The sequence below is a fragment of the Cinclus cinclus genome, chromosome 4 (genome assembly GCF_963662255.1).
Source record: "Cinclus cinclus chromosome 4, bCinCin1.1, whole genome shotgun sequence".
Lineage (NCBI taxonomy): Eukaryota > Metazoa > Chordata > Aves > Passeriformes > Cinclidae > Cinclus > Cinclus cinclus.
This window is the reverse complement of record NC_085049.1, coordinates 73,011,942-73,034,148: the sequence shown is the minus strand read 5'-3', so window position 1 is coordinate 73,034,148 and position 22,207 is coordinate 73,011,942. Positions and strand designations below refer to the sequence as shown.

At 45.9% G+C, this 22,207-nt stretch overlaps 1 protein-coding gene across 1 annotated transcript in view; it reads right to left on the bottom strand.

Annotated features, from left to right (window-relative positions):
- The window catches only part of LOC134043854 (uncharacterized), a 188,506-nt gene extending 167,950 nt beyond the window's left edge, over positions 1 to 20,556 (bottom strand). The window contains exons 1-3 of the mRNA XM_062492588.1: positions 20,518 to 20,556; positions 20,347 to 20,397; positions 19,050 to 19,185 (exon numbers count right to left, since the gene is read on the bottom strand). Of these exons, the coding sequence (XP_062348572.1) occupies positions 19,050 to 19,185; positions 20,347 to 20,397; positions 20,518 to 20,556 (226 nt within the window). The remainder of the gene's footprint in view (positions 1 to 19,049; positions 19,186 to 20,346; positions 20,398 to 20,517) is intronic.
- Between the last annotated feature and the right edge of the window lie 1,651 nt (positions 20,557 to 22,207).

Below are 22,207 nucleotides of genomic sequence, written 5' to 3'. Positions count from 1 at the left end.
ATTCATCCCTGGCCCTATTACAACCCCTGGTGTCACAATGGATCATTAGATTGTTAGCCTGCAGTGGGTCACAATGGTTCCTTGCTTCTCTTAACCTCTGTGGTGTCACAATGCATTCCAAGCCCTTTTAGGCCACTTGGTCTTACAATGAACCATTTGATTCTTGGCCTTCATGGTGTCATAATGGTTCCTTGCATCTATAGGTCCCCATGCTTTCACAGTTCATCCGTGGTCCTTTTTCGCCCCCTGGTGTCAAAAGGTATTCTTAGATTTTTAGCCTGCATTGGGTCGCAATGGATCCTTGCTTCTCTTAGCCCCTGTGGTGTCACAATGCATCCCATGCCCTTTTAGGCCACTTGGTGTTACAAAGAGTTATTTGGGTCTTGGCCTCTATGGTGCCATAATGTTTCCATGTTTTTCTTGGGCCCCATGCTGTAACAATTCATCCCTGGCCCTTTTACAACACCTTGTGTGACAAGGGATCATTAGATTGTTAGCCTGCATTGGGTCACAATGGCTCCTTGCTTCTCTTAACCCCTGTGGTGTCACAATGCATCCCATGCACTTTTAGGCCACTTGATGTCACAATGAATCATTTGATTCTTGGCCTCCATGGTGGCATAATAGATCCTTGCTTCTATTGGTCCCCGTGCTCTAACAATCCATCCCTGGCCATTTTAGGCCCCCTGGTGTCACAAGGGATAATTAGATTTTTAGCAAGCATTGGGACACAATGGTTCCTGCTTCTCTTAACCCCTGTGGTGTCACAATACATCCCATGCCCTTTTAGGCCACTTGATGTCACAATGAATCATTTGATTCTTGGCCTCCATGGTGGCATAATTGTACCAGGTTTTAATTGGGCCCCATGCTTTCACAATTCATCCCTGGCCCTTTTAGGCCCATTGGTGTCACAAGGGACCATTAGATTGTTAGCCTCCATTGGGTAACATTGGTTCCTTGCTTCTCTTAACCTCTGTGGTGTTCACAATGCATTCCATGCCATTTTAGGCCACTTGATGTCACAATGAATCATTTGATTCTTGACCTCCATGGTGGCATAATAGTTCCTTGTATCTATTGGGCCCCATGCTGTCACAATTTATTCCTGGTCCTTTTACGCCCCCTGGTGTCAAAAGGGATCCTGGGATTATTAGCCTCCATTGGGTCAAAATGGATCCTTGCTTCTCTTAACCCCTGTGGTGTCACAATGCATCCCATGCCCTTTTACGCCACTTGATGTCACAATGAATCATTTGATTCTTGGCCTCCATGGTGTCATAATGGATCCTTGCTTCTATTGGTCCCCGTGCTGTAACAATCCATCCCTGGACATTTTAGGCCCCCTGGTGTCACAAGGGATCATTAGATTGTTAGCCTGCATTGGGCCACAATGGTTCCTTGCTTCTCTTAACCCCTGTGGTGTCACAATGCATCCCATGCACTTTTGGGCCACTTGGTGTTACAATAAATCATTTGGGTCTTGGCCTCTATGGTGTCATCATGTTTCCATGTTTTTCTTGGGCCCCATGCTTTCACAATTCATCCCTGGCCCTATTACAACCCCTGGTGTCACAATGGATCATTAGATTGTTAGCCTGCAGTGGGTCACAATGGTTCCTGGCTTCTCTTTACCTCTGTGGTGTCACAATGCATTCCAAGCCCTTTTAGGCCACTTGGTCTTACAATGAACCATTTGATTCTTGGCCTTCATGGTGTCATAATGGTTCCTTGCTTCTATAGGTCCCCATGCTTTCACAGTTCATCCGTGGTCCTTTTTAGCCCCCTGGTGTCAAAAAGGATTCTTAGATTGTTAGCCTGCATGGCGTCGCAATTGTTCCTTGCTTCTCTTAGCCCCTGTGCTGTCACAATGCATTCCAAGCCCTTTTAGGCCACTTGATGTCACAATGAATCATTTGATTCTTGGCCTCCACGGTGGCATAATAGATCCATGCTTCTATTGGCCCCCGTGCTGTAACAATCCATCACTGGGCCTTTTACAACCCCTGGTGTCACAAGGGATCATTAGATTGTTAGCCTGCATTGGGTCACAAAGGATCCTTGCTTCTCTTAGCCCCTGTGGTGTCACAATGCATCCCATGCCCTTTTAGGCCACTTGGTGTTACAATGAATCATTTGAGTCTTGGCCTCTATGGTGTCAAAATGTTTCCATGTTTTTCTTGGGCCCATGCTGTAACAATTCATCCCTGGCACTTTTAAAACACCTTGAGTGTCAAGGGATCATTAGATTGTTAGCCTGCATTGGGTCACAATGGTTCCTTGCTTCTCTTAACCTCTGTGGTGTCACAATGCATCCCATGGCCTTTTAGGCCACTTGGTGTTACAATGAATCATTTGAGTCTTGGTCTATATGGTGTCATAATGCTTCCATGTTTTTCTTGGGCCCCATGCTGTAACAATTTATCCGTGGCCCTTTTACAACACCTTGTGAGACAAGGGATCATTAGATTGTTAGCCTGCATTGGGTCACAATGGTTCCTTGCTTCTCTTAGCCCCTGTGGTGTCACAATGCATTCCAAGCCCTTTTAGGCCGCTTGGTGTTACAATGAATCATTTGAGTCTTGGCCTCCATGGTGTCATAATATTCCCATATTTTTATTGTGCCCCATGCTTTCACAATTCATCCCTGGCCCTATTACAACCTCTGGTGTCACAATGGATCATTAGATTGTTAGCCTGCATTGGGTCACAATGGATCCTTCCTTCTCTTAGTCCCTGTGGTGTCACAATGCATCCCATGCCCTTTTAGGCCACTTGGTGTTACAATGAATCATTTGGTTCTTGGCCTCTATGGTGGCATAATAGATCCTTGATTCTATTGGTCCCCGTGCTCTAACAATCCATCCCTGGCCATTTTAGGCCCCCTGGTGTAACAAGGGATCATTAGATTTTTAGCAAGCATTGGGACACAATGGATCCTTGCTTCTCTTAACCTCTGTGGTGTCACAATGCATCCCATGCCCTTTTAGGCCACTTGATGTCACAATGAATCATTTGATTCTTGGCCTCCATGGTGGCATAATGGTTCCTTGTTTCTATTGGGCCCCATGCTGTCACAATTCATCCCTGGCCCTTTTACGCCCCTTGGTGTCAAATGGGATCCTGGGATTATTAGCCTCCATTGGGTCACAATGGATCCTTGCTTCTCTTAACCCCTGTGGTGTCACAATGCATCCCATGCCCTTTTAGGCCACTTGATGTCACAATGAATCATTTGATTCTTGGCCTCCCTGGTGACATAACAGATCCTTGCTTCTATTGGTCCCCGTGCTGTAGCAATCCATCCCTGGCCCTTTTTATATCCCCTAGTGCCCCAAGGGAGCATTATATGGTTAGCCTGCATTGGGTCACAATGGTTCCTTGCTTCTCTTAACCCCTGTGGTGTCACAATGCATCCCATGCCCTTTTAGGCCACTTGATGTCACAATGAATCATTTGATTCTTGGCCTCCAAGGTGGCATAATAGATCCTTGCTTCTATTGGTCCCCGTGCTGTAACAATCCAGCCCTGGCCATTTTAGGCCCCCTGGTGTCACAATGGATCATTAGATTGTTAGCCTGCATTGGGTCACAATGGTTCCTTGCTTCTCTTAGCCCCTGTGGTGTCACAATGCATCCCATGGCCTTTTAGGCCTCTTGGTCTTACAATGAATCATTTGAGTCGTGGCCTCTATTGTGTCATAATCTTTCCATGTTTTTATTGTGCCCCATGCTTTCACAATTCATCCCTGGCCCTATTACAACCCCTGGTGTCACAATGGATCATTAGATTGTTAGCCTGCATTGGGTCACAATGGTTCCTTACTTCTCTTAACCTCTGTGGTGTCACAATGCATCCCATGCCCTTTTAGGCCACTTGATGTCACAATGAATCTTTTGATTCTTGGCCTCCATGGTGGCATAATAGTTCCTTGTATCTATTGGGCCCCATGATGTCACAATTTATTCCTGGTCCTTTTACGCCCCCTGCTGTCAAAAGGGATCCTGGGATTATTAGCCTCCATTGGGTCACAATGGATCCTTGCTTCTCTTAAGCCCTGCGGTGTCACAATGCATCCCATGCCCTTTTAGGCCACTTGATGTCACAATGAATCATTTGATTCTTGGCCTCCATGGTGGCATAATGGTTCCTTGTTTCTATTGGGCCCCATGCTGTAACAATCCATCCCTGGCCCGTTTTATACCCCCTGGTGTCACAAGGGAGCATTAGATTGTTAGCCTGCATTGGGCCACAATAGTTCCTTGCTTCTCTTAACCCCTGTGGTGTCACAATGCATCCCATGCCCTTTTAGGCCACTTGGTGTTACAATAAATCATTTGGGTCTTGGCCTCTATGGTGTCATAATGTTTCCATGTTTTTCTTGGGCCCCATGCTTTCACAATTCATCCCTGGGCCTGTTACAACCCCTGGTGTCACAATGGATAATTAGATTGTTAACCTGCAGTGGGTCACAATGGTTCCTGGCTTCTCTTTACCTCTGTGGTGTCACAATGCATTCCAAGACCTTTTAGGCCACTTGGTCTTACAATGAACCATTTGATTCTCGGCCTTCATGGTGTCATAATGGTTCCTTGCTGCTATAGGTCCCCATGCTGTCACAGTTCTTCCGTGGTCCTTTTTCGCCCCCTGGTGTCAAAAAGGATTCTTAGATTGTTAGCCTGCATTGGGTCACAATGGTTCCTTGCTTCTCTTAACCCCTGTGGTGTCACAATGCATCCCATGCCCTTTTACGCCACTTGATGTCACAATGAATCATTTGATTCTTGGCCTCCAAGGTGGCATAATAGATCCTTGCTTCTATTGGTCCCCGTGCTGTAACAATCCAGCCCTGGCCATTTTAGGCCCCCTGGTGTCACAATGGATCATAAGATTGTTAGCCTGCATTGGGTCACAATGGTTCCTTGCTTCTCTTAGCCCCTGTGGTGTCACAATGCATCCCATGGCCTTTTAGGCCTCTTGGTCTTACAATGAATCATTTGAGTCGTGGCCTCTATTTTGTCATAATCTTTCCATGTTTTTATTGTGCCCCATGCTTTCACAATTCATCCCTGGCCCTATTACAACCCCTGGTGTCACAATGGATCATTAGATTGTTAGCCTGCATTGGGTCACAATGGTTCCTTACTTCTCTTAACCTCTGTGGTGTCACAATGCATCCCATGCCCTTTTAGGCCACTTGATGTCACAATGAATCTTTTGATTCTTGGCCTCCATGGTGGCATAATAGTTCCTTGTATCTATTGGGCCCCATGATGTCACAATTTATTCCTGGTCCTTTTACGCCCCCTGCTGTCAAAAGGGATCCTGGGATTATTAGCCTCCATTGGGTCACAATGGATCCTTGCTTCTCTTAAGCCCTGCGGTGTCACAATGCATCCCATGCCCTTTTAGGCCACTTGATGTCACAATGAATCATTTGATTCTTGGCCGCCATGGTGGCATAATGGTTCCTTGTTTCTATTGGGCCCCATGCTGTAACAATCCATCCCTGGCCCGTTTTATACCCCCTGGTGTCACAAGGGAGCATTAGATTGTTAGCCTGCATTGGGCCACAATGGTTCCTTGCTTCTCTTAACCCCTGTGGTGTCACAATGCATCCCATGCCCTTTTAGGCCACTTGGTGTTACAATAAATCATTTGGGTCTTGGCCTCTATGGTGTCATAATGTTTCCATGTTTTTCTTGGGCCCCATGCTTTCACAATTCATCCCTGGGCCTGTTACAACCCCTGGTGTCACAATGGATAATTAGATTGTTAACCTGCAGTGGGTCACAATGGTTCCTGGCTTCTCTTTACCTCTGTGGTGTCACAATGCATTCCAAGACCTTTTAGGCCACTTGGTCTTACAATGAACCATTTGATTCTCGGCCTTCATGGTGTCATAATGGTTCCTTGCTGTTATAGGTCCCCATGCTGTCACAGTTCTTCCGTGGTCCTTTTTCGCCCCCTGGTGTCAAAAAGGATTCTTAGATTGTTAGCCTGCATTGGGTCACAATGGTTCCTTGCTTCTCTTAACCCCTGTGGTGTCACAATGCATCCCATGCCCTTTTAGGCCACTTGGTGTTACAATAAATGATTTGGGTCTTGGCCTCTATGGTGTCATAATGTTTCCATGTTTTTCTTGGGCCCCATGCTTTCACAATTCATCCCTGGGCCTGTTACAACCCCTGGTGTCACAATGGATAATTAGATTGTTAGCCTGCATTGGGTCACAATGGTTCCTTGCTTCTCTTAACCTCTGTGGTGTCACAATACATCCCATGCCCTTTTTGGCCACTTGATGTCACAATGAACCATTTGATTCTCGGCCTTCATGGTGTCATAATGGTTCCTTGCTTCTATAGGTCCCCATGCTGTCACAGTTCTTCCGTGGTCCTTTTTCGCCCCCTGGTGTCAAAAAGGATTCTTAGATTGTTAACCTGCATTGGGTCACAATGGTTCCTTGCTTCTCTTAACCCCTGTGGTGTCACAATGCATTCCAAGCCCTTTTAGGCCACTTGATGTCACAATGAATCATTTGAGTCTTGGCCTCCACGGTGGCATAATAGATCCATGATTCTATTGGCCCCCGTGCTGTAACAATCCATCACTGGGCCTTTTACAACCCCTGGTGGAACAAGGGATCATTAGATTGTTAGCCTGCATTGGGTCACAATGGTTCCTTGCTTCTCTTAACCTCTGTGGTGTCACAATGCATTCCAAGCCCTTTTAGGCCACTTGATGTCACAATGAACCATTTGAGTCTTGACCTCTATGGTGTCAAAATGTTTCCATGTTTTTCTTGGGCCCATGCTGTAACAATTCATCCCTGGCACTTTTAAAACACCTTGAGTGTCAAGGGATCATTAGATTGTTAGCCTGCATTGGGTCACAATGGTTCCTTGCTTCTCTTAGCCCCTGTGGTGTCACAATGCATTCCAAGCCCTTTTAGGCCGCTTGGAGTTACAATGAATCATTTGAGTCTTGGCCTCTATAGTGTCATAATATTTACATGTTTTTATTGTGCCCCATGCTTTCACAATTCATCCCTGGCCCTATTACAACCCCTGGTGTCACAATGGATCATTAGATTGTTAGCCTGCATTGGGTCACAATGGTTCCTTGCTTCTCTTAACCTCTGTGGTGTCACAATGCATTCCAAGCCCTTTTAGGCCACTTGATGTCACAATGAACAATTTGAGTCTTGGCCTCTATGGTGTCATAATGTTTCCATGTTTTTCTTGGGCCCCATGCTTTCACAATTCATCCCTGGCACTTTTACAACACCTTGTGTGTCAAGGGATCATTAGATTGTTAGCCTGCATTGGGTCACAATGGTTCCTTGCTTCTCTTAGCCCCTGTGGCGTCACAATGCATCCCACGGCCTTTTAGGCCACTTGGTGTTACAATGAATCATTTGAGTCTTGGCCTATTTTGTGTCATAATATTTCCATGATTTTATTGTGCCCCATGATTCACAATTCATCCCTGGCCCTATTACAACCCCTGGTGTCACCATGGATCATTAGATTGTTAGCCTGCATTGGGTCACAATGGTTCCTTGCTTCTCTAAGCCCCTGTGGTGTCACAATGAATCCCATGCCCTTTTAGGCCGCTTGGTGTTACAATGAACCATTTGAGTCTTGGCCTTTATAGTGTCCTAATATTTCCATGTTTTTATTGTGCCCCATGCTTTCACAATTCATCCCTGGCCCTATTACCACCCCTGGTGTCACAATGGATCATTAGATTGTTAGCCTGCATTGGGTCACAATGGTTCCTTGTTTCTCTTAACCTCTGTGGTGTCACAATGCATTCCATGCCCTTTTAGGCCACTTGGTCTTACAATGAACCATTTGATTCTTGGCCTTCATGGTGTCATAATGGTTCCTTGCTTCTATAGGTCCCCATGCTGTCAGAGTTCATCCGTGGTCCTTTTGCGCCCCCGGGTGTCAAAAGGGATTCTTAGATTGTCAGCCTGCATTGTGTCACCATGGATCCTTTCTTCTCTTAGCCCCTGTGCTGTCACAATGCATCCCATGGCCTTTTAGGCCAGTTGGTGTTACAATGAATCATTTGAGTCTTGGCCTCTATGGTGTCATAATGTTTCCATGTTTTTCTTGGGCCCCATGCTGTAACCATTCATCCCTGGCACTTTTACAACACCTTGTGTGTCAAGGGATCATTAGATTGTTAGCCTGCATTGGGTCACAATGGTTCCTTGCTTCTCTTAACCTCTGTGCTGTCACAATGCATCCCATGCCCTTTTAGGCCACTTGGTCTTACAATGAACCATTTGATTCTTGGCCTCCATGGTGTCATAATGGTTCCTTATTTCTATTGGGCCCCATGCTGTCACAATTCATCCCTGGTCCTATTACACCCCCGGTGTCAAATGGGATTCTGGGATTATTAGCCTGCCATGGGTCACAATGGTTCCTTGCTTCTCTTAGCCCCTGTGGTGTCACAAAGCAACCCATGGCCTTTTAGGACACTTGATGTCACAGTGAATCATTTGAGTCTTGGCCTCTATGGTGTCATAATGTTTCCATGTTTTTCTTGGGCCCCATGCGGTAACAATTCATCCCTGGCCCTTTTAAAACACCTTGTGTGACAAGGGATCATTAGATTGTTAGCCTGCATTGGGTCACAATGGTTCCTTGCTTCTCTTAACCCCTGTGGTGTCACAATGCATCCCATGCCCTTTTAGGCCACTTGATGTCACAATGAATCATTTGATTCTTGGCCTCCATGGTGGCAGAATTGGACCAGGTTTTACGTGGGCCCCATGCTTTCACAATTCATCCCTGCCACTTTTAGGCCCATTGGTGTCACAAGGGATCATTAGATTGTTAGCCTGCATTGGGTCACAATGGTTCCTTGCTTCTCTTAACCTCTGTGGTGTCACAATGCATTCCAAGCCCTTTTAGGCCACTTGATGTCACAATGAATCATTTGATTCTTGGCCTTCATGGTGTCATAATGGTTCCTTGCTTCTATTGGTCCCCATGCTGTCAGAGTTCATCCGTGGTCCTTTTGCGCCCCCTGGTGTCAAAAGGGATTCTTAGATTGTTAGCCTGCATTGGGTCACAATGGTTCCTTGCTTCTCTTAACATCTGTGGTGTCACAATGCATCCCATGCCCTTTTAGGCCACTTGATGTCACAATGAATCATTTGATTCTTGGCCTCCATGGTGTCATAATGGTTCCTTGTTTCTATTGGGCCCCAGGCTGTCACAATTCATCGCTGGCCCTTTTACGCCCCCTGGTGTCAAATGGGATCCTGGGATTATTAGCCTCCTTTGGGACACAATGGATCCTTGCTTCTCTTAACCCCTGTGGTGTCACAATGCATCCCATGCCCTTTTAGGCCACTTGATGTCACAATGAATCATTTGATTCTTGGCCTCCACTGTGGCATAATAGATCCTTGCTTCTATTGGTCCCCGTGCTGTAACAATCCATCCCTGGCCCTTTTTATACTCCCTGGTGCCACAAGGGATCATTAGATTGTTAGCCTGCATTGGGTCACAATGGTTCCTTGCTTCTCTTAACCTCTGTGGTGTCACAATTCATTCCAAGCCCTTTTAGGCCACTTGATGTCACAATGAACCATTTGATTCTTGGCCTTCATGGTGTCATAATGGTTCCTTGCTTCTATTGGTCCCCATGCTGTCAGAGTTCATCCGTGGTCCTTTTGCGCCGCCTGGTGTCAAAAGGGATTCTTAGATTGTTAGCCTGCATTGGGTCACAATGGTTCCTTGCTTCTCTTAACCCCTGTGGTGTCACAATGCATCCCATGCCCTTTTAGGCCACTTGATGTCACAATGAATCATTTCATTCTTGGCCTCCACGGTGGCATATTAGATCCTTGCTTCTATTGGTCCCCGTGCTGTAACAATCCATCCCTGGCACTTTTTATAACCCCTGGTGCCCCAAGGGATCATTAGATTGTTAGACTGCATTGGGTCACAATGGTTCCTTGCTTCTCTTAACCTCTGTGGTGTCACAATGCATTCCAAGCCCTTTTAGGCCACTTGGTTTTACAATGAACAATTTGATTCTTGGCCTTCATGGTGTCATAATGGTTCCTTGCTTCTATAGGTCCCCATGCTGTCAGAGTTCATCCGTGGTCCTTTTGCGCCCCCTGCTGTCAAAAGGGATTCGTAGATTGTTAGCCTGCATTGGGTCACAATGGTTCCTTGCTTCTCTTAACCTCTGTGGTGTCACAATGCATCCCATGCCCTTTTAGGCCACTTGATGTCACAATGAATCATTTGATTCTTGGCCTCCATGGTGTCATAATGGTTCCTTGTTTCTATTGGGCCCCATGCTGTCTCAATTAATCCCTGGCCCTTTTACGCCCCCTGGTGTCAAATGGGATCCTGGGATTATTAGCCTCCATTAGGACACAATGGATCCTTGCTTCTCTTAACCCCTGTGGTGTCACAATGCATCCCATGCCCTTTTAGGCCACTTGATGTCACAATGAATCATTTGATTCTTGGCCTCCACGGTGGCATAATAGACCCTTGCTTCTATTGGTCCCCGTGCTGTAACAATCCATCCCTGGCCCTTTTTATAACCCCTGGTGCCACCAGGGATCATTAGGTTGTTAGCCTCCATTGGGTCACAATGGTTCCTTGCTTCTCTTAACCTCTGTGGTGTCACAATGCATTCCAAGCCCTTTTAGGCCACTTGATGTCACAATGAATCATTTGATTCTTGGCCTCCATGGTGTCATAATGGTTCCTTGTTTCTATTGGGCCCCATGCTTTCACAATTCATCCCTGGCCCTTTTACGCCCCCTGGTGTCAAATGGGATCCTGGGATTATTAGCCTCCATTGGGTCACAATGGATCCTTGCTTCTCTTAACCCCTGTGGTGTCACAATGCATCCCCTGCCCTTTTAGGCCACTTGATATCACAATGAATCATTTGATTCTTGGCCTCCATGGTGGCATAATTGTACCAGGTTTTACTTGGGCCCCATGCTTTCACAATTCATCCCTGCCCCTTTTAGGCCCATTGGTGTCACAAGGGATCATTGGATTATTAGCCTCCTTTGGATCACAATGGATCCTTGCTTCTCTTAACCTCTGTGGTGTCACAATGCATCCCATGCCCTTTTAGGCCACTTGATGTCACAATGAATCATTTGATTCTTGGCCTCCATGGTGGCATAATGGATCCTTGTTTCTATGGGGCCCCATGCTGTCACAATTCATCCCTGGGCCTTTTACGCCCCCTGGTGTCAAATGGGATCCTGGGATTATTAGCCTCCATTGGGTCACAATGGATCCTTGCTTCTCTTAACCCCTGTGGTGTCACAATGCATCCCATGCCCCTTTAGGCCACTTGATGTCACAATGAATCATTTGATTCTTGGCCTCCATGGTGTCATAATGGATCCTTGTTTCTATTGGGCCCCATGCTGTCACAATTCATCCCTGGCCCTTTTAGGCCCCCGGGTGTCAAATGGGATCCTGGGATTATTAGCCTCCATTGGGTCACAATGGATCCTTGCTTCTCTTAACCTCTGTGGTGTCACAATGCATCCCATGCCCTTTTAGGCCACTTGATGTCACAATGAATCATTTGATTCTTGGCCTCCACGGTGGCATAATAGATCCTTGCTTCTATTGGTCCCCGTGCTGTAACAATCCATCCCTGGCCCTTTTTATAACCCCTGGTGCCACAAGGGATTATTAGATTGTTAGCCTGCATTGGGTTACAATGGTTCCTTGCTTCTCTTAACCTCTGTGGTGTCACAATGCATTCCAAGCCCTTTTAGGCCACTTGGTCTTACAATGAACCATTTGATTCTTGGCCTTCATGGTGTCATAATGGTTCCTTGCGTCTATAGGTCCCCATGATGTCAGAGTTCATCCGTGGTCCTTTTGCGCCCCCTGATGTCAAAAGGTATTCTTAGATTGTTAGCCTGCATTGGGTCACAATGGTTCCTTGCTTCTCTTAACCTCTGTGGTGTCACAATGCATCCCATGCCCTTTTAGGCCACTTGATGTCACAATGAATCATTTGATTCTTGGCCTCCATGGTGGCAGAATTGGACCAGGTTTTACTTGGGCCCCATGCTTTCACAATTCATCCCTGCCACTTTTAGGCCCATTGGTGTCACAAGGGATCATTAGATTGTTAGCCTGCATTGGGTCACAATGGTTCCTTGCTTCTCTTAACCTCTGTGGTGTCACAATGCATTCCAAGCCCTTTTAGGCCACTTGATGTCACAATGAATCATTTGATTCTTGGCCTTCATGGTGTCATAATGGTTCCTTGCTTCTATTGGTCCCCATGCTGTCAGAGTTCATCCGTGGTCCTTTTGCGCCCCCTGATGTCAAAAGGTATTCTTAGATTGTTAGCCTGCATTGGGTCACAATGGTTCCTTGCTTCTCTTAACCCCTGTGGTGTCACAATGCATCCCATGCCCTTTTAGGCCACTTGATGTCACAATGAATCATTTGATTCTTGGCCTCCATGGTGTCATAATGGTTCCTTGTTTCTATTGGGCCCCATGCTGTCACAATTCATCGCTGGCCCTTTTACGCCCCCTGGTGTCAAATGGGATCCTGGGATTATTAGCCTCCATTGGGTCACAATGGATCCTTGCTTCTCTTAAACCCTGTGCTGTCACAATGCATCCCATGCCCTTTTAGGCCACTTGATGTCACAATGAATCATTTGAATCTTGGCCTCCACGGTGGCATAATAGATCCTTGTTTCTATTGGTCCCCGTGCTGTAACAATCCATCCCTGGCCCTTTTTATACCCCCTGGTGCCACAAGGGATCATTAGATTGTTAGCCTCCATTGGGCCACAATGGTTCCTTGCTTCTCTTAACCTCTGTGGTGTCACAATTCATTCCAAGCCCTTTTAGGCCACTTGATGTCACAATGAATCATTTGATTCTTGGCCTCCATGGTGTCATAATGGATCCTTGTTCCTATTGGGCCCCATGCTGTCACAATTCATCCCTGGCCCTTTTACGCCCCCGGGTGACAAATGGGATCCTGGGATTATTAGCCTCCATTGGGTCACAATGGATCCTTGCTTCTCTTAACCCCTGTGCTGTCACAATGCATTCCAAGCCCTTTTAGGCCACTTGATGTCACAATGAATCATTTGATTCTTGGCCTCCACGGTGGCATAATAGACCCTTGCTTCTATTGGTCCCCGTGCTGTAACAATCCATCCCTGGCCCTATTTATAACCCCTGGTGCCACCAGGGATCATTAGATTGTTAGCCTCCATTGGGTCACAATGGTTCCTTGCTTCTCTTAACCTCTGTGGTGTCACAATGCATTCCAAGCCCTTTTAGGCCACTTGATGTCACAATGAACCATTTGATTCTTGGCCTTCATGGTGTCATAATGGTTCCTTGCTTCTATAGGTCCCCATGCTGTCAGAGTTCATCCGTGGTCCTTTTGCACCCCCTGGTGTCAAAAGGGATTCTTAGATTGTTAGCCTGCATTGGGTCACAATGGTTCCTTGCTTCTCTTAACATCTGTGGTGTCACAATGCATCCCATGCCCTTTTAGGCCACTTGATGTCACAATGAATCATTTGATTCTTGGCCTCCATGGTATCATAATGGTTCCTTGTTTCTATTGGGCCCCATGCTGTCACAATTCATCCCTGGCACTTTTACGCCCCCTGGTGTCAAATGGGATCCTGGGATTATTAGCCTCCATTGGGTCACAATGGATCCTTCCTTCTCTTAACCCCTGTGGTGTCACAATGCATCCCCTGCCCTTTTAGGCCACTTGATGTCACAATGAATCATTTGATTCTTGGCCTCCATGGTGGCATAATTGTACCAGGTTTTACTTGGGCCCCATGCTTTCACAATTCATCCCTGCCACTTTTAGGCCCATTGGTGTCACAAGGGATCATTGGATTGTTAGCCTGCATTGGGTCACAATGGTTCCTTGCTTCTCTTAACCTCTGTGGTGTCACAATGCATTCCAAGCCCTTTTAGGCCACTTGATGTCACAATGAACCATTTGATTCTTGGCCTTCATGGTGTCATAATGGTTCCTTGATTCTATAGGTCCCCATGCTGTCAGAGTTCATCCGTGGTCCTTTTGCGCCCCCTGGTGTCAAAAGGGATTCTTAGATTGTTAGCCTGCATTGGGTCACAATGGTTCCTTGCTTCTCTTAACTTCTGTGGTGTCACAATGCATCCCATGCCCTTTTAGGCCACTTGATGTCACAATGAACCATTTGATTCTTGGCCTCCACGGTGGCATAATAGACCCTTGCTTCTATTGGTCCCCGTGCTGTAACAATCCATCCCTGGCCCTTTTTATAACCCCTGGTGCCACCAGGGATCATTAGATTGTTAGCCTCCATTGGGTCACAGTGGTTCCTTGCTTCTCTTAACCTCGGTGGTGTCACAATGCATCCCATGCCCTTTTAGGCCACTTGATGTCACAATGAATCATTTGATTCTTGGCCTCCATGGTGTCATAATGGATCCTTGTTTTTATTGGGCCCCATGCTGTCACAATTCATCCCGGGCACTTTTACGCCCCCTGGTGTCAAATGGGATCCTGAGATTATTAGCCTCCATTGGGTCACAATGGATCCTTCCTTCTCTTAACCCCTGTGGTGTCACAATGCATCCCATGCCCTTTTAGGCCACGTGATGTCACAATGAATCATTTCATTCTTGGCCTCCATGGTGGCATAATTGTACCAGGTTTTACTTGGGCCCCATGCTTTCACAATTCATCCCTGCCCCTTTTAGGCCCATTGGTGTCACAAGGGATCATTGGATTGTTAGCCTACATTGGGTCACAATGGATCCTTGCTTTTCTTAACCTCTGTGGTGTCACAATGCATCCCATGCCCTTTTAGGCCACTTGATGTCACAATGAATCATTTGATTCTTGGCCTCCACGGTGGCATAATAGATCCTTGTTTCTATTGGTCCCCGTGCTGTAACAATCCATCCCTGGCCCTTTTTATACCCCCTGGTGCCACAAGGGATCATTAGATTGTTAGCCTGCATTGGGTCACAATGGTTCCTTGCTTCTCTTAACCTCTGTGGTGTCACAATGCATTCCAAGCCCTTTTAGGCCACTTGGTCTTACAATGAACCATTTGATTCTTGGCCTTCATGGTGTCATAATGGTTCCTTGCTTCTATAGGTCCCCATGCTGTCAGAGTTCATCCGTGGTCCTTTTGCGCCCCCTGAGGTCAAAAGGGATTCTTAGATTGTTAGCCTGCATTGAGTCACAATGGTTCCTTGCTTCTCTTAACCCCTGTGGTGTCACAATGCATCCCATGCCCTTTTAGGCCACTTGGTCTTATAATGAACCATTTGATTCTTGGCCTTCATGGTGTCATAATAGTTCCTTGCTTCTATAGGTCCCCATGCTGTCAGAGTTCATCCGTGGTCCTTTTGCGCCCCCTGGTGTCAAATGGGATCCTGGGATTATTAGCCTCCATTGGGTCACAATGGATCCTTGCTTCTCTTAACCCCTGTGCTGTCACAATGCATCCCATGCCCTTTTAGGCCACTTGATGTCACAATGAATCATTTGATTCTTGGCCTCCACGGTGGCATAATAGATCCTTGCTTCTATTGGTCCCCGTGCTGAAACAATCCATCCCTGGCCCTTTTTATACCCCCTGATGTCACAAGGGAGCATTAGATTGTTAGCCTGCATTGGGCCACAATGGTTCCTTGCTTCTCTTAACCCCTGTGGTGTCACAATGCATCCCATGCCCTTTTAGGCCACTTGGTGTTACAATAAATCATTTGGGTCTTGGCCTCTATGGTGTCATAATGTTTCCATGTTTTTCTTGGGCCCCATGCTTTCACAATTCATCCCTGGGCCTGTTACAACCCCTGGTGTCACAATGGATAATTAGATTGTTAGCCTGCAGTGGGTCACAATGGTTCCTGGCTTCTCTTTACCTCTGTGGTGTCACAATGCATTCCAAGACCTTTTAGGCCACTTGGTCTTACAATGAACCATTTGATTCTTGGCCTTCATGGTGTCATAATGGTTCCTTGCTTCTATAGGTCCCCATGCTGTCACAGTTCTTCCGTGGTCCTTTTTCGCCCCCTGGTGTCAAAAAGAATTCTTAGATTGTTAGCCTGCATTGGGTCACAATTGTTCCTTGCTTCTCTTAACCCCTGTGGTGTCACAATGCATTCCAAGCCCTTTTAGGCCACTTGATGTCACAATGAATCATTTGAGTCTTGGCCTCCACGGTGGCATAATAGATCCATGATTCTATTGGCCCCCGTGCTGTAACAATCCATCACTGGGCCTTTTACAACCCCTGGTGTCACAAGGGATCATTAGATTGTTAGCCTGCATTGGGTCACAATGGTTCCTTGCTTCTCTTAACCTCTGTGGTGTCACAATGCATTCCAAGCCCTTTTAGGCCGCTTGGTGTTACAATGAATCATTTGAGTCTTGGCCTCTATAGTGTCATAATATTTACATGTTTTTATTGTGCCCCATGCTTTCACAATTCATCCCTGGCCCTATTACAACCCCTGGTGTCACAATGGATCATTAGATTGTTAGCCTGCATTGGGTCACAATGGTTCCTTGCTTCTCTTAGCCCCTGTGGTGTCACAATGCATCCCACGGCCTTTTAGGCCACTTGGTGTTACAATGAATCATTTGAGACTTGGCCTATTTTGTGTCATAATATTTCCATGATTTTATTGTGCCCCATGATTCACAATTCATCCCTGGCCCTATTACCACCCCTGGTATCACAATGGATCATTAGATTGTTAGCCTGCATTGGGTCACAATGTTTCCTTGTTTCTCTTAACCTCTGTGGTGTCACAATGCATTCCATGCCCTTTTAGGCCACTTGGTCTTACAATGAACCATTTGATTCTTAGCCTTCATGGTGTCATAATGGTTCCTTGCTTCTATAGGTCCCCATGCTGTCAGAGTTCATCCGTGGTCCTTTTTCGCCCCCGGGTGTCAAAAGGGATTCTTAGATTGTCAGCCTGCATTGTGTCACCATGGATCCTTTCTTCTCTTAGCCCCTGTGCTGTCACAATACATCCCATGCCCTTTTAGGCCACTTGATGTCACAATGAATCATTTGATTCTTGGCCTCCATGGTGTCATAATGGTTCCTTGTTTCTATAGGTCCCCATGCGGTCACAATTCATCCCTGGCCCTTTTACGCCCCCTGGTGTCAAATGGGATCCTGGGATTATTAGCCTCCATTGGGTCACAATGGATCCTTGCTTCTCTTAACCCCTGTGCGGTCACAATGCATCCCATGCCCTTTCAGGCCACTTGATGTCACAATGAATCATTTGATTCTTGGCCTCCATGGTGGCATAATAGATCCTTGCTTCTATTGGTCCCCGTGCTGTAACAATCCATCCCTGGCCTTTTTATACCCCCTGGTGCCACAAGGGATCATTAGATTGTTAGCCTGCATTGGGTCACAATGTTTCCTTGCTTCTCTTATCGTCTGTGCTGTCACAATGCATTCCAAGCCCTTTTAGGCCACTTGGTCTTACAATGAACCATTTGATTCCTGGCCTTCATAGTGTCATAATGGTTCCATGCTTCTATAGGTCCCCATGCTGTCAGAGTCCATCCGTGGTCCTTTTGCGCCCCCTGGTGTCGAAAGGGATTCTTAGATTGTTAGCCTCCATTGGGTCACAATGGTTCCTTGCTTCTCTTAACCCCTGTGGTGTCACAATGCATCCCATGCCCTTTTAGGCCACTTGATGTCACAATGAATCATTTGATTCTTGGCCTCCATGGTGGCGTAATTGTACCAGGTTTTAATTGGGCCCAATGCTTTCACAATACATCCCTGTCCCTTTTAGGCCCATTGGTGTCAGAAGGGATCATGAGATTGTTAGCCTGCATTGGGTCACAATGGTTCCTTGCTTCTCTTAACCCCTGTGCTGTCACAATGCATCCCATGCCCTTTTAGGCCACATGATGTCACAATGAATCATTTGATTCTTGGCCTCCACGGTGGCATAATAGATCCTTGCTTCTATTGGTCCCTGTGCTGTAACAATCCATCCCTGGCCCTTTTTATACCCCCTGGTGCCACAAGGGATCATTAGATTGTTAGCCTGCATTGGGTCACAATGGTTCCTTGCTTCTCTTAACCTCTGTGGTGTCACAATGCATTCCAAGCCCTTTTAGGCCACTTGGTCTTACAATGAACCATTTGATTCTTGGCCTCCATGGTGTCATAATGGTTCGTTGCTTCTATAGGTCCCCATGCTGTCAGAGTTCATCCGTGGTCCTTTTGCGCCCCCTGGTGTCAAAAGGGATTCTTAGATTGTTAGCCTGCATTGGGTCACAATTGTTCCTTGCTTCTCTTAACCCCTGTGCTGTCACAATGCATCCCATGCCCTTTTAGGCCACTTGATGTCACAATGAATCATTTGATTCTTGGCCTCCACGGTGGCATAATAGATCCTTGCTTCTATTGGTCCCCGTACTGTAACCATCCATCCCTGGCCCTTTTTATACCCCCTGGTGCCACTGTTAGCATATACATATACATTTAATAGTTAGTGGTAGTAATGCTATGGCTGCAGTTTGTAGCTAGTGCAAGGTAGGCCCTGGGAACTAAGCCAGGGAATGTGCTGAGCTACAGAATAATGAGTTAAGGGCCAGTGGGGCGAAGAAGGACCAACTGGTTATTTATAGGAACAGTAGGGAATTTACTGATGAAGTACAATAAACAGGTGTGGGATTAATCTATAGTTCTAGTTTAGACAAGCATGTAGGATTTATAACCGTTAGAAAGGTATCTTATTGTCTTAACTTAGGCAGGCGTGCAAGAGTTATAACCTTTAGAAATGTTATCTCGAAAATGACTGCTGCCTTTGATGTGAAGTATGTGGACCATAGCATGTAGCCATGGTGAAGCAAGATTTGTAAAAGGGTATAAAACTGTGTAAGATTCACTAAGGGGTTGGGACTTTGACTTTGGACGCTAGTCCTCAGGTCCCCGGGCCCTGAATAAAGCACCGCACAAAACAACTTTGTTGATTTGTGTTTTACTCTTTGGGATCGGGCAGCAGTTTTTGGCGACCGCGGCAGGACTCCGGAGGTGGCTGGGGCGGTTCGCGAGCTGATCCACTCCACGCCGGCACCAGGTGATTCCTGGGGAGTCATCGACCCGCGCCCGACCCCGCGCCTGACGGACAACTGTAACAGGTAAGCCCGAAGGTGCTTTATTATTTGGTTTAGGTGCCTGCCTGATAAGTCGAGGCGGCGATCCTCGCAGGGTTGGGCAGAAGACGTCTCTGGTTGGTAAAGCCTAGGCGCCGACCGTTAGACGCGGCGAACGCTGCGCAGGATCGGCACTTGCCCCTCGCGGCGTCAAGAAGTGGCAAGTTTGGTTGGTTATTGGTTTATTGGTTAATAATTTGATAATCACTGTCTGTTGGTTTGTTGGTTAAATAATTTGATAATTAGTGTCTGTTGGTTTATTGGTTAATAATTTGATAATCACTGTCTGTTGGTTTGTTGGTTAAATAATTTGATAATTAGTGTCTGTTGGTTTATTGGTTAGTAATTTGATAATCACTGTCTGTTGGTTTGTTGGTTGATAATTTGATAATCAGTGTCTGTTAGTTTGTTGGTTGATGATTTGATAATCAGTGTCTGCTGGTTTGTTGGTTAATAATTCGATAATCAGTATCCGTTGGTTTATTGGTTAATAATTTGATAATCAATATCTGTTGTAGCCGTGACTGTTGGAAGTGTGTTTGTGAGATAGTATTGTGTGATTGTGTTATTATGATGCCATTTAAAACGTTTAAAGCTTTGGTTCAATCTAATGAAAAGGTTCCGGAAAATACTCCGTTAGGATGTTTGTTGGGGCGTTGGAAAAGAGAAGGGTTCCATCAAGAGTTAAAAAGGGAAAGGATGATTGATTATTGTAATCATTGGTGGCCACAATATGAAACTGGAAGTTCGGGGTGGCCCCTTAATGGGTCTATTGACCCTGGTGTGATATCCCCGTTAATGCAGTTTTTACGGGAAAATGAAAAATGGGATGAGATTCCTTATTTGGATTTGTTTTATACCCTAAAAGGCAAACCCGAATGGCAGAAAGAATGTGGTATTATGGTATTACAGGTAGAGGAACAAAATTGTCAAGGTTGTAGGCAAAGGAATAGGTGTAATGGTTGTTTGACAAAGCTGACAAGCCAGGAAGAGGACCTATCTTTGCTTGTAGCTCCTAGTGCCCCTCCTGCAGAATTAGCTTCGGAAGAGGAAGATAGTGATAAAGAAGAAAGAGAAATAATACAAACCCCAGAAATGGGGAAGGGCTCCCAGGAATCGATAATACCTTGTCCTGGGGAGCCATCTCCCGGTCATACCCGTAATATACCGAGAACCCCTATTGCAGAAAGAACTAGACAAGGGAGGAAAAATAGGGAAAAACCCCAACTGATAGCCCCTTTAAGGGAAGCTATGGGACCTCAGGGTGAGAAGGTGTTTATTAAAGTCCCGTTCTCACCTGGGGATCTGATAATTTGGAAATAAGCAGCAGGGTCATACCGGGAGGATCCGGACAAGGTTGCTCGAGTGGTAAAAATGATAATAAAAACACAAAATCCTGATTGGAATGATTTACAGGTGTTACTAGATACCTTGATGGATTCAACTGAGAAAGAGATGGTGTTACGGGCAATGACAGAACGAGCCAGGGAAATGTTGAGGGTACAAATGATGGATGGAACTCTAAATGACTTGGTCCCGAGAGAGGACCCCGGGTGGGATCCTAACACCAGTCGGGGTTGGAAAAGACTTCAAGTTTATCAAGAATTAATAATAGAAGGGATTAGAACGGGGATGCCAAAAACAATGAATTGGTCAAAACTGTATTCCATAAGACAGGATAAAAGTGAGTCCCCGTCAGCATTCCTGGAGCGGCTGAAGGAAACTGCACGCAGATTTACTAATTTAGAGGTTGATGGGGAGGCAGGGAAATTACAGTTGGCTTTGATTTTTATGGGGCAATCTCAGGATGATATTAGGAAAAAGCTGCAAAAGTTAGAAGGGGAGGACACTCGGAACCTAGAGAAAATGCTAGAAGTGGCATGGAAGGTATATAATAATAGAGAAAAAGAGACAGCAAAGAGACATCAGGCAAATATTTTAGCAGTATTGCAACACGCTACGGGAGGAAGCCCAAGAGGACGAGGACGGGGCCGGGGTGGTATGGGTCGAGGAAGGGGCATAATTCAGCAGAATTTGGGAAGGGGAGCAATGGGAGGATTGGGAAATCCCTTCGGGGGGCAAGGAAAATTGGGTCCTAATCAATGCGCCTTCTGCAGACAGTTAGGTCACTGGAAAAATGAATGTCCAGTCAAATGGGGAATGGGTAATGTGGGAAATGTAAATCCTATGGGAAACGCAGGAGCTACCACGGGGCCGGTAGATGTCGCTCAGGCATTTGTGTTAGGCAACTATCAAAATCAGAGCTGACTAGATCAGGATCTGAAGGTAGTATTGGAGGTAGGGGGACAAGAACGAGAATTTAGAGTTGATACGGGAGCAACACATTCGGTTTTGAATACAAAATTAGGGTTATTAAGTGATGCAAAAATTCAAGTAATAGGGGCAACTGGGCAAGTAGAAGAGAGGACATTTTTGCAGCCGTTAGACATAAAATTCGGGGGAAAAGAATTTGATCATCAATTCCTGTATATGCCTAATTGCCCAGAGTCACTGTTTGGAAGAGATCTGTTATCTCTTCTAAATGTGAGAATATTATTTGAAGGAGGACGAGTGAAATTAGAAATTCCTGATAAAGAAATATCTAGACTATTTGTGATTAAGGAGGTAGAGCCCACCCCAATTCCTGAAGAGGTTGAACAGGCAGTGGTACCTTGGGTTTGGGAAACCGGCACTCCAGGTAAGTCTAAGGCAGCTCAACCAGTAGTGGTTGAGCTAAAGGAGGGAGTCCAACCGGTAAGGATTAGACAATATCCGATTAAGTTAGAAGCTAGGAAAGGAGTAGCCCCCATGATTGCTCAATTCTTAATCCAAGGTATTTTGCAAGAATGTGAGTCAGAATTTAATACCCCAATTTTTCCAGTACGAAAACCCAATGGTAAATATAGGTTAGTTCAGGATCTGAGAGCTATAAATAATATAACCAAGGATATCCACCCAGTGGTGGCAAACCCCTATACTTTGTTAAC